Genomic DNA, 13,142 nt, shown 5'->3' on the forward strand with positions numbered 1-13,142 from the left:
TCAATGTGAATGTAAAGTGACGTGTAAGCCAACATAATATTGCAATGAATTTAAAACTGAATTGCAAATACTAGTCTAAAATAGCCAAATTAGGAACAAAAGGCAGAGAAATCTTCTAACCTATTAATTTGGTCTATATTTTCATTTCATTTTTAATGCACAATTATTCATTGATTATTAAATAAAACCCACATATTCAATATAGAACTATTCTAAAGGAGCATATGCATAAAATATTGGGTTGGGGGGGCAACATAATATCAAATATTATCTATTTGAGAGATCAGGAATAGTGGAAACACTGTGTGCCCACATGGAGCAAATCTTTGTAACAATTGCTTTCCTTATATCATGGCACCATTTGGATAAGCTGTGTTTCTATGCAAAAACTATATGAATAGCAAAGATCTGGTCTTTGGAGAAGAGACCACTACTTGTATTAGACACTGTACATTTGTATATGTATGTGGTTATTGGTGGTGTATACATTAAAGTAAATTTTGTTGATGTGACGAGCTATTTTGTTTTTTAAAAATTGCAAAAATAATTATTTTGACATTCTTGTAATAACTGAATTGCCATTAAAATGGTCACAAATGTAACAAGGATATGTTTATATTGGGATTCATGGCAATAGTGGACAAGCACAAACGAAATCCAACTTAAGTGTAGCAAAATAAGGTGCTTGGTGATAATAATGAAATAGGTATGGTGAAAAGTAGACACGTGCAATTCATTTCGGTCCGAATAGGAATTCGGACGATTTTCGGACAATTCGGACATTCGGGTACTTCTGAATTTCCGAAGTGCCGAATTGCCGATGTCCCGAAGTTCCGAAGTTGCCGAAGTTCCGAAGTGTCAAAGTGTCAAAGTGCCGAAGTGCCGAAGTGCCGAAGTTCCGAAGCACAGTATTGCCTAAGTACTAATATACTTACCCAGTGAAAGAAGAAGAATGTTATATTGTATACAATTTTAAATAAAAAGTATACAAACATAGCCAGGATTCACCTGTAAGCATTTGCAACACTTACAACAATCAAGTAACATACATTCATATAAAATGTAAGTTAATTGGCCAGTCAGTTTAATGACAGGAATGAATAAGTAGATAACTCCCTAATTCCCACGGTATTAGGGAACTATCTACTAAAAGGCTGAAAGACCTAAATTGGTCTTTCAGCCAAATTTACTAATACTAAGTAAAGATTACTTAGTATTAGTAAATTATCCCCCTACTCGCTATAGCGCGAGTAGAGGCATGCCTATTAAACAGTGAGCAGCCTGTGGCTGCTCACTGTAACCAAAAAAAAAAAATAAGCCCCCCCCAGCCCCCACCCCTGAGCGGCGGGTGGGGGCCCTAAATCAGAATAAGGGGGGGACCTAATGTCCTCCCCCCTGGCCCCCACCCCATAGCGGTGGGTGGGGGCCCTAAATCAGAATAAGGGGGGACCTAATGTCCTCCCCCCTGGCCCCCACCCCTGAGTGGTGGGTGGGGGCCCTAAATTATAATAAGGGGGGGACCTAATGTCCCCCCCTGGCCCCCACCCCTGAGTGGTGGGTGGGGGCCCTAAACTAGAATAAGGGGGGACCTAATGTCCTCCCCCCTGGCCCCCACCCCTGAGCGGTGGGTGGGGGCCCTAAACAAGAATAAGGGGGGACCTAATGTCCTCCCCCCTGGCACCCACCCCTGAATGGCGGGTGGGGGCCCTAAATTGGAATAAGGGGGGGGAACCTAATGTCTTCCCCCCTGGCCCCCACCCCTGAGCGGTGGGTGGGGGTCCTACAGTAAAATAAGGGGGGGACCTAGTGTCCTCCCCCCTGGCCCCCACCCCTCAGCGGCGGGTGGGGGCCCTAAATACTAATAAGGAGGGGGACCTAAGGTCCTCCCCCATGGCCCTCACCCTTGAGCGGCGGGTGGGGGCCCTAAAAAATGTCCCCAGGTGACTAGGGGTCCCCAAACCCCCTCCCCCCAATAAAAATTATCCCCCTACCTACCCCCCTCACCCTAAAAATAATGAGGGGGGACCTTTAACTAAGAACCTGTAAAAAAAACAAACAAAAAAAACTTACCATTCGATGTTTTCTTTCTTCTAAAATCTAATTTTTTCAGCCCCAAAAAAGGGCAAATAAAAATCCATAATAACCGACGCAATTATAAAAAACAAACAAAAACAAAAAACGAGCGCAAAAATAAATAAATCCATCTTCACCCATGGAGGGCTCCGCGCAGACTGAGCTCTGAAGGGCAGGGGAAGGCTTATAAAGCCTTGCCCCGCCCTGCAATTAGGCTCAGAGCACTCTGATTGGTGGGTTTAAGCCATCCAATCAGAGTGCTCTGACAGGTAAATGAAGAGACTGACAGGTAAGTCTCTACATTTACCTGTCACAGCACTCTGATTGGTTGGTTTGAAATCCACCAATCAGAGTGCTCTGTGTCATTTTACACAGCGTGGGAAAGTTCTTTGGAATTTTCCCACGCTGTGTAATTTGACTCATAACTCTCTGATTGGTGGATTAAGTAACCAATCAGAGAGTTATGAGTCAAATTACACAGCGTGGGAAAATTCTAAAGAACTTTCCCACGCTGTGTAAAATGACACAGAGCACTTTGATTGGTGGATTTCAAACCAACCAATCAGAGTGCTGTGACAGGTAAATGTAGAGACTTACCTGTCAGTCTCTTCATCTACCTGTCCGAGCACTCTGATTGGATGGCTTAAACCCACCAATCAGAGTGCTCTGAGCCTAATTGCAGGGTGGGGCAAGGCTTTATAAGCCTTCCCCCGCCCTGCAGAGCTAAGTCTGCGCGGAGCCCTCCATGGGTGAAGATGGATTATTTTTTTTGCGCTATTTTTTTTTTTTTTTTTTTTTTTTTTTTTTAATAATTGCGTCGGTTATTATGTTTTTTTTATTTGTCCTTTTTTGGGGCTGAAAAAAGAAGATTTTAGAAGAAAGAAAACATTGAATGGTAAGTTTTATTTATTTTTTTACAGGTACTTAGTTAAAGGTCCCCCCTCATTAGTTTTTAGGGTGAGGGGGGGGGGTAGGTAGGGGGATAAGTTTTATTGGGGGGAAGGGGTGACTAGGGGTTTGGGGACCCCTAGTCACCTGGGGGAGATATTTTTTTATAGGGCCCCCACCTTCCGCTCAGGGGTGGGGGCCAGGGGGGAGGACCTTAGGTCTCCCCCTTATTAGTATTTAGGGACCCCACCCGCCGCTAAGGGGTGGGGGCCATGGGGGAGGACACTAGCCCCCCCCCTTATTACAATTTAGGACCCCCACCCACGCTCAGGGGTGAGGGCCAGGGGGGTGGACATTAGGTCCCCCCCTTATTAGTATTTAGGGCCCCCACCCGCCGCTGAGTGGTGGGGGCCAGGGGGGAGGACACTAGGTCCCCCCCTTATTCTTGTTTAGGGCCTCCACCCACTGCTCAGGGGTGGGGGCCAGGGGGGAGGACATTAGGTCTCCCCCCCTTATTACAATTTAGGGCCCGCACCCGCCGCTCAGGGGTGGGGGCCAGGGGGGAGGACATTAGGTCCCCCCCCCTTATTAGTATTTAGGGCCCCCACCTGCCGCTCAGGGGTGGGGGCCGGCACTATTTTTTTTTTTTAAACAGTGAGCAGTCACAGGCTGTTCACTGTTTACTAGACATGCCCCTACTCGCGGTATAGTGAGTAGGGGCAAAATTTACTAATACTAAGTAATTTTTACTTAGTATTAGTAAATTTGGCTGAAAGACCAATTTAGGTCTTTCAGCCTTTTGGTAGATAACACCGTGATACCGTGGGAATTAGGGAGTTATCTACCAAGCGGCTGCAAGAGAAGTCCCGAGGTGCCGAAGTCCCGAAATTCCGAAGTGTCTAAGTTCCGAAGTGTCTAAGTGCCGAAGTTGCCGAAGTGTCGAAGTTCCGAAGTTGCCGAATTTCCGAAGTGTCGAAGTTGCCGAAGTTCCGAAGTCTTGAAGTGCCGAAGTCCCGAATTGTGAAAATCCCGAATTTCGGAATGCCGAACCGAACCAAATTTTTTTCCCATGCACATGCCTAGTGAAAAGCAGCTGTGTAACACTCCGTGGATATCCCCCAAAAATCTAGAACTGGAACTTATATGGTTAGGTGATCTACCCCACCCTCACCTAAACCATATCAGTGAAAAGTGCAGCGGAAATTAGGGGATTGCTTTCCACATACATGTAAATAAAAGATAATACAAGATAGTGAAATATTGTTTACAATTTCTACATTTAAAATGTGTGGTGTTGAACATAAAACTCACATTTGTTAGAGCCTTTTAAAGATATAGGCTCTAAACAAAACAGCTTCCATGCCTTTAAGTAGGTGGCAACATCAACCTTCTTTTAGGACTAGACTGGTAGAATCTGGGTGCAGTCAATATTCACACCCAGATCATCTTCTTCGCCAATAGGGCTTTCTCAATTGGTGTCTATCGGCGAGACGCGTCTTAGAGAAGACTGGACATAACAGAGGAAAGGCTTGTTCAATTTTAATACTTGTTGTTTTTACGTAAACCTAAATAAATCCCTTTTGTTCATCACTGAAGAAATCTTCCCAGTCCATTCCTTGAAGCATTTGTGTTCTTCCTGGTTTCTAAAGGGGGTGTCACCCTACAATTTGATACCAAGCTGCAAAGTTTGGAGTCCATTATTTAATAGGCTCCAGAAAAGGTGAGCAATTTTACATTATTTTGGGGGTATTCACTCACCTGTAAATATTGATTGCACCCAGGTTCTTTGCTTTTTTTTCTTCTATATGCACTCACTGTGAAGAACATTTCTACTAGTCTGGTCCAAAAAGAAGGTTGATTTTGCCACCTATTTAAAGGCACAGAAGCTGTTTTGTTTAGAGCTTATATCTTTAAAAGGCTCTAACAAATGTGAGTTTTATGTGCAACACCACACATTTTAAATGTAGACATTTTAAACAATTTTACGCTATCTTGTAGTATATTTCACTTACATGTATGTGGAAAACAATCCCCTGAAATCTTGAGGCGTAAGTTGTATAAAAATTGTCTTAGCGCTACACTTTTCACTTAAATGGTTTAAGTGGTGGGGTAGATCAGCTAACCATTAAGTTCCAGTTTCCCAAGTGTACAAGTACACCCTCAAAGAGTAAAACCTCTACTATGGCGAGATTTAATACAAGAACCACTGGGTGTTTGGCACAATGGCCTGGGGTAACTGCAGGACCAAAGTACTAGAAAGGGAAAAAAAACAGGATTGTCTGTAAAGCAGGGAGAAAGGTGCAGCTGACCAGGCATCCATGATCTGCAGGGTTCCAACAGCAACTGCACCATGTGCTCTTTATAGAAGACTATACCACAAATCGTATCAGTGTCATTACAATGTGTGCTTCAAGCAGAACAACTTTGACCCACAACCTCACTGCATGTTTAAAGGAACACTATAGTCACCTAAATTACTTTAGCTAAATAAAGCAGTTTTAGTGTATAGATCATTCCCCTGCAATTTCACTGCTTAATTCACTGTCATTTAGGAGTTAAATCACTTTGTTTCTGTTTATGCAGCCCTAGCCACACCTCCCCTGGCTATGATTGACAGAGCCTGCATGAAAAAAAAACTGGTTTCACTTTCAAACAGATTTAATTTCCCTTAAATAATTGTATCTCAATCTCTAAATTTAACTTTAATCACATACAGGAGGCTCTTGCAGGGTCTATCAAGCTATTAACATAGCAGGGGATAAGAAAATCTTAATTAAACAGAACTTGCAATAAAGAAAGCCTAAATAGGGCTCTCTTTGCAGGAAGTGTTAATGGAAGGCTGTGCAAGTCACATGCAGGGAGGTGTGACTAGGGTTCATAACAAAGGGATTTAATTCCTAAATGGCAGAGGATTGAGCAGTGAGGCTGCAGGGGCATGTTCTATACACCAAAACTGCTTCATTAAGCTAAAGTTGTTCAGGTGACTATAGTGTCCCTTTATGGAAAAGCTCCACTGAATTGACAGAAGGGTCGATTGGCAGGTTGGCATTAGTTTTCAATAATCACCAAACACGAGTGAGCTATCAAGCCCAGCACATCCTTTCACTGATTAAGAAGCAAAAAAGAAGTGTTACAATTTCTCATGTGTTTCTCTTTTCTGTCCGTATATGTGTATATCCTTGAGTATCTGCCTGGATATAAAGGTGTGTTTAAATATCCATGTGTATATCTTTGCCTGTGAGTGTGTGCTTACAAGTTTGCATGTCTGAACCAGAACAGAAAAAAAGACAAAACAAATAAAAATATATTGAAAAAGCACCATTCTTTGCCGTGGAAACTCGACTGGCCAGGCAATTTGTATAAGGCTCAAAGAAATCCAAGTTTATCAACAGTGCACCTGTCAAATGTATTCAACCAACCAAAACCAAGTACTCCATCAAATCCTGGAAAAGCTGCAGTGGTTGTGTAAACCAGTCAGTCAGTTATAAAACTAGTAATGTAACTTAATAAGACACTTAAAAATGGGCAACACATGTGAAACAAAACCATTTCCTTTATTGCAGTTGATAAACCATACAACAGTTCATAGACTATATTTAAACCAGTCTTATGTTCTAACTGTACAATCAACACAACTCTCCCCACCTCAGTAATGTTTTCTTTGTTTGATATTGCACTGTGCTTATTGTGGTTCTTATTTCCATTGCTCTTTCCTTCATGTAACTTCTTTCTTCTGATATTGCACATTCTTATCTTCCCGTTTCTTTTCCCCCTACCCCCAGCTCCATTAATTTATCCCATTTCATGATAACTAAATATTGTGGGAAACAACTGTTAGTGCGTGCTTTAGGCACAGAGATGGCGATCACAGCTCTCTTGCATGGGCAAAAGCTATAAATGGCCTGCCAGCAGAACACGCAGAGGCCAGTTGCAGGAAGCAATGTTACTTAAACTGTTCAGATGTAGGTATAAGTGGCTAATGTAATCATCACCTGTATGACTTCTTACCTTCATGTGTCTTTCCACTGAATTTAGTAAATGGGTTTTCCATCTCCATTTCCTTTTAGTAAAAGCAAGAGGAGATTGGTTGGAGACCTGGAGAGACAAAGAGAATCTTATTAGGTTTTAATTCACATGGACAGCTCTTTTTAAACCAACACCAAACCATGAAACAAATTAAATAACTCACCTGCAGATTCCAGTATATTGCAGAAGTATTGACTGCCATGCCAGAATTCTAAACACGTTGATATATAATAAATAATGGATCGAAAATTGGAAAACCAAAAAACTAAAGTAGTTACTTTAATCGCTCAAGGAATAGGATTTCAGCAGGTGTAGACAAATGTAATAAACCCAAAAAGACGGTTCTAATAAGTATCCTTATCTAACCAATCTCACAGTCAACACTCAATGCTAGTATGTTTTTGTTGTTTTTTTTTAGCCCATTTTGTTTCCATATGTCATACTCCTTTTTCAAACTTCGCTTTGCAGTGACCATCCCGGAGCCCAGAATGGCATTAACTTCGGCTTAGATCAAGAAATAATATTGAAAGTATATAAATCACATTTCCCTAAAAATTTACACAAAGTCATGTTTTGTGCAACTTTTAATACTTCTAAATGAATGAAAATTAACCTTTTCTGGATGATTTAAAAGAATAAAATATATTCAGTTTACTTTGTCAGTAATCCTGGCCTAATTGTCAACATGTAATGCTGCCATGGAAACCATCCCATCATCGTAGAGGTAATGTAATCTGTATTGTAAACAAGGCATTTTCTGAAGAGAGATATTTAAAATAGCAAAGAACAGTAATGTCTTCAGACACCTGATGAATTATGGAAACAATTAAGTAACTGTTACTTATAGCCATTGTGTAGGTGAAGCGCTATATAAATGGGTAACCAGGGTGTAGAATAAATTCCGTGTAGTGGAGAGCAGAAATATAAAAAGATACCTGTGTGGTCTAAAAATCACAATGGTTCTTAAGTGGTTTCCTAAAAACATAAACAAGAAAACCAAAACATAGTGCAAACTGTAATACAGAGAGAGATATTTTTAGGAAAATGCAAATTTCCCACTCACACTTTAAGGAGCTAATGGGGTATAGCTCAATAGAAGCGCTTTCAGAGTCCGTTAAAGGCGACCCTAATCCCTTCTTTAATAATATCTTCCTCTCTTGTATTCTGGAATGTATAACGGAGAACACTATCCGGCATCAAGTTCCGCTCCAGCCTGTAATCAGCCAACAGATCAGTTCTTCCTATATCTGTCCCGATGTGGAAGGCTCTGGGTTTGTAAGTACCCCATTTCCCTTATTCTATATTACATATAAAACTTACGTTATTGCACCAGAGGTGTTCTCCCTTATACATTCCAGAATACAAGAGAGGAAGATATTATTAAAGAAGGGATTAGGGTCGCCTTTAACGGACTCTGAAAGCGCTTCTATTGAGCTATACCCCATTAGCTCCTTAAAGTGTGAGTGGGAAATTTGCATTTTCCTAAAAATATCTCTCTGTATTACAGTTTGCACTATGTTTTGGTTTTCTTGTTTATGTTTTTAGGAAACCACTTAAGAACCATTGTGATTTTTAGACCACACAGGTATCTTTTTATATTTCTGCTCTCCACTACACGGAATTTATTCTACACCCTGGTTACCCATTTATATAGCGCTTCACCTACACAATGGCTATACTTTGTTTTTGAAAGATAAGATTTGGGTGATACAGCAGCTGAACATTAGTGGGATTTTTTATATTGTTAAATTTAAAAAAACGTATTAGCGCTGGTACTTTACCTGTTTTCTAATTTTTACTTATGTCTAAAACCCTACTAAGAGCAACAAAATGAAGAGATCAAAATTGTGAATCTGTTACAGAAGCCCATCAGACAACTAAAAGGAAACAGATGGCTGGTTTCAGATATATATGTAAATTATTTCCTTAGCTGGATTGAACGTTGCTTGAGTTTTAAGGAGTCGGAGGTGAGAGGAATTTCTATAAATTGTAGTTTCTAGTATTCTGAAACCAGGCAGAGATGTAAATTAGAGGTAAGACATTCATAAGAAGCAATGTAGGCCTGTACAGAGCTTTTTGTGCAAATGTTTTAGGTCCAGGACTCCGTATTAGCAGGATTTATAGTAAGTAACACTAAAATAAAATCAACAGGACAAAACAAGGCCAGGTACCCCCAGCCCAGTCATGGAAGCAATTCTTTGATGACAGATTGTTAAATAGCACATCCAACTTGTTTTGTGGAATTATTTGTATTATGTTTAGTAACCAATAAAAAAAATAAACATAGATGGTCAACCTAGTCTTAGCGAATCTGAAACCAAATTCGAGTAACCTACTCTTTCAGTAACTTTAAAAGTCTAAACTAGCCTGTCCTAAAGGCATAGAATGCAATTGATCTTTTAACAGGCTGATGAGGAATAATGACCAGCCTGTTAAAAGTGATATAATTGGCTAAATCTGTTAATCTTTGCTTGATGGCTCAAACTACATATAAAAAAAGTTTTTTGTTTTTTTGAACAAAATGAGTTTTGTGTTTGCTCACACCATAAATTGTAAAGGCTTTATGTTGATGCCATTATATCTGATTGCTGTGCATACCAATGATAGAAGCAATCCTAATTCATGAATCACCCAAGATTATCTATAAAAAGCATGTGTTATATAGGTGTATGCAGTGTATGTTTATACCATCTCCCATTCTACTACATTGCCAAAATAACTATTTGTCTGTCTGCAAGTGGCTGCACCAAATCTCCTGATTACCTAAAAGAAGACCATATAAGTCACCCATCACTTGTGACCACATACCAGAACACTAGGAAAACTATTGTGTGCTGAGGTTGCAGTGAATTAGAAGTGAATATTCACAAGTTGTACATCAATAGTGACTACTCTGTGAAAGCAACCCTGCTCACATTTTGGTATTTTATGCCTTTTTGCAGTTTTTGAAGGATGGGTTAAAATAAAATCCACTGACTTTTGAAAGAGGACTCACAATCCAAAGCATCAGGAATACAGTAACCCCATCTCTTATAATTCTCAATTAGGCAAAGCACAGCTGAGATTGATGGGAGTCAGTCTTCAGTGGCCACTACCCCTGCACACTAAGAGTACCTGGTAATGCATGAGCGACTCTGCTGAACCCTTCCTTGACATGCACCAATACAACTTGTTCTTGTAAGGCCTGGGTCCATGTCAGGAGTTCATGTAAGGATACGTCTTAGCCATCCATGGGTATGGGAGTTTGTGTGGTGGGTGTGTGTGTGTGACATTACTGTGTAAAGGTGTGGTTATTTGCGTACTTGTGTGGATACCAGTCTCAGTGTGTACATGTGTTAGTCTCTGTGTAGCTGGCTAAAGGTGTGACAGTGTAGCAAATGTAGTTGTATAAAACAATGTGAATGCAGTGATCGCTATTTAATGCACAGAGTGATAGCTTCTCTAATTAAATGTAATGAAACAGTAAAATGAAACTAACCTTAGCATAAAATAATGTATGTGTATGTGCTATGTATTATTTTTGAATATCAATTTTTCTTTATGGGTTTAGTATTAATAAACCCAGTGCCTAAATGTCTACATTTTGTGCTTGCACATGTAGAGGAACATACACGTGGTTACTTCAAGTGGTTGCTCTTGTGAGAATAAATTTTCTATTCCAGAGATCACTGCGGAGATTATACACTCCGGTTCTGTCTACCTTAAGCGTAACATTAAAAGTTGGAAGTAATGATTCAAATAATGTGCTTTAAGAATAAATAAATAAATCCATTAATGAATGACTGCAGTAAAGGAGGTAAATCTAGATCCCAGCTAGAGTAGTGGAATGCTCAACAGATTACTTTTATCGAACATACTGTTCCTGTAGTTCTAGACTAAAAAGAGAGAAACCGCTTTTCCATCATTGCTGAGCATCAAGGGACTGGTAGTTCTGCCAAAGCTTTTAAAATACTTGCTGGTTCACCTACATCAAAAGCCCATTTGATTAAATCAAGACATGCCGCCCTATGTGTAATCCTGTTCACAATACATTTCTGTAAGTGTAAGATTGAAACAAGATATAATCTGGATTCAGGAACAGTCCCTTGTGTTCCCAATACCTATTTTATCTTAACAGGTTATCGGAGACAATAAGGTATGTAACTTTTTCAGAAACATGAACAGATTTAACAACAAACAAAGAGGAAAGCATCTTTCATAGAATATAGAAACATGCACGAATCTGTAAATAGTTTTACACCAGGTTTGAAAAGGTGTGTCCATCTGCTCCCATCTGTCAATAAACTTTATGCACAGAATACAACATTAATTCGAGAGGTATCAGAAGGCAGACAGTGCACTTTTATGGTATGAGGCAGATAAACAGTCTCTCCAAGCAATTACTGGAGAGCACATAATGTATTCCCCAAAAAGCATTTTCAACTTTTATGAACCCCAAGATTAAAGGTTTTTTTTTTTTTAATGTAATTTAATCTGTGTGTTCAGCTGCTCCTCTTATGCTTTAAGACAGTCACTTACAAACAGCAGCTTTTATGAATAGAATATCAAGGAGAAGAGTGAGTGAAAGGCATAGGAAATAAAAAGTCATACTCTGTATTGCATACTTTTGCAGTGTGTTAATATCAGATGCGTTGGCTGCAAACATAATATTCTGACCTAAAATCCAGGAATTCTCTCATATATACACAACAGGAACTTTCGTATCCAGAATGTAAAACAAGTTCTAGAAGACTTTTTCATTTGTTATTTCTTGAGCAAATTACATTCGGAATTGCATACAAAAAGAAACAAAAAACAACTCAATTCCTGACAAACTGTACAGATTTTTTTCCATAACATATCCCCAAAAGTTTAGGGATGTACAGTGCATGTCAGCACTGTAATACCAGTGAGGGGGGAAAATTACTGAAATGAAAAAGGAAAACAAAAAAGGTTGTGTTATTTTGTTTTCCATCAAGGATTCGGTCTTCTTAAGATGAACGATGCTTCAATTTCCATGGCTGTTACTGTACAGAAGCTTAGAACCATAAACAGAAATCGTCTTTACAGTTTGGATACTGTTCTGTAGTCTCTTAAAGTTTTAATATATTTGGTCCAATATGGACTTGTGGAAAGAGACTGTTGGAGTACTGGTTAGGATTTCCTACCGACTCCTTCCACCTCCACTACTGCTCCCACTAGACCTATGACCTCCTCGCCATGACTGGTTGGAGTTCATAGTGCTGTTTGTTCCAGAGCCTCCTCTGCTCCAGTTTCCTGACCCTCGCCCTGCCCTCGAACTCTCATCCTGCTCCTGTGAGCTGGAGCGGTTGGGCCTTTGTGATCTTGAAGAATGAGCTGAGCTCTCACGACCTGTGTCAAAAAGGAAAAGTGAATGACATTAGAATAAAAGAGGAAAACCAGTACTTTGACATATCATAATAAATGTAGCATAATGATTTTGCATAAAAAACATACAAAAAAAAACCTAAAAGTTTTAAAGAGATTTGAGCCTGCTAGAAAACATTTGAACTTGAGTCTTTAGTATATACGGTCGTTACAGCACGGTCTGCATTACAGCTTAAAATGTGTAGTTCTATGCTACTTGCCAGGCCTTTGAAAAGTTACTCGCCCCTGCAAGCCATAGTATGCTCACCAGAGGTGAGCTCAACAGCAAAACTCACCTTTTCCAGTTTCTTCAGGTACACCTCCAGGCGCATCTATATCTCTGTGGTCAGGAGTCCCCGGCCCGTCATGCCAAGGCCTCTTGCGTGGCGGAAGAGAAGCCATATCCATCCCCTGTAATGAGGATGAACGTTCCCTACTAGCTGGAGAGTGACTTTCTGGGGTGGGAATATCCCGACGAGGGCTCTCGTGAAAGTGTTCTGTTCCTGTATGGGGATGAGAAGAAAATGAATATTCTATATATTCTACCTATAAAGCATTTCATAACAATACAAGAAAGTTAGGAAAAACAGGTAAAGGACATTTACAAGTTGTATGACATTTAAAAGTGATGACACAAAATGGTGACATGAAGGTCTATCGCTCTTGCATTTCTTACACACCTGCTTTAAAGGAATATTCTGGGCACCACCACAACTAAATATATTTGACAGTTTTCGCTAAGAGGAAAGGAGGCAGATCATAGATTGTAAGCCTGTTTGAGCAGGGCT

At 40.1% G+C, this 13,142-nt stretch overlaps 1 protein-coding gene across 2 annotated transcripts in view; it reads right to left on the bottom strand.

Annotated features, from left to right (window-relative positions):
* Positions 1-11,051: 11,051 nt before the first annotated feature.
* WDR33 (WD repeat domain 33) overlaps positions 11,052-13,142 on the bottom strand; it is a 61,273-nt gene continuing 59,182 nt past the window's right edge. For both annotated transcript variants that reach the window (XM_063442442.1, XM_063442441.1), the window contains exons 21-22: positions 12,651-12,857; positions 11,052-12,339 (exon numbers count right to left, since the gene is read on the bottom strand). In XM_063442442.1, the coding sequence (XP_063298512.1) occupies positions 12,131-12,339; positions 12,651-12,857 (416 nt within the window). In that variant the 3' untranslated portion in view covers positions 11,052-12,130. The remainder of the gene's footprint in view (positions 12,340-12,650; positions 12,858-13,142) is intronic.

This window comes from Pelobates fuscus, chromosome 2, assembly GCF_036172605.1.
Source record: "Pelobates fuscus isolate aPelFus1 chromosome 2, aPelFus1.pri, whole genome shotgun sequence".
In the NCBI taxonomy this organism is placed as follows: Eukaryota; Metazoa; Chordata; class Amphibia; order Anura; family Pelobatidae; genus Pelobates; species Pelobates fuscus.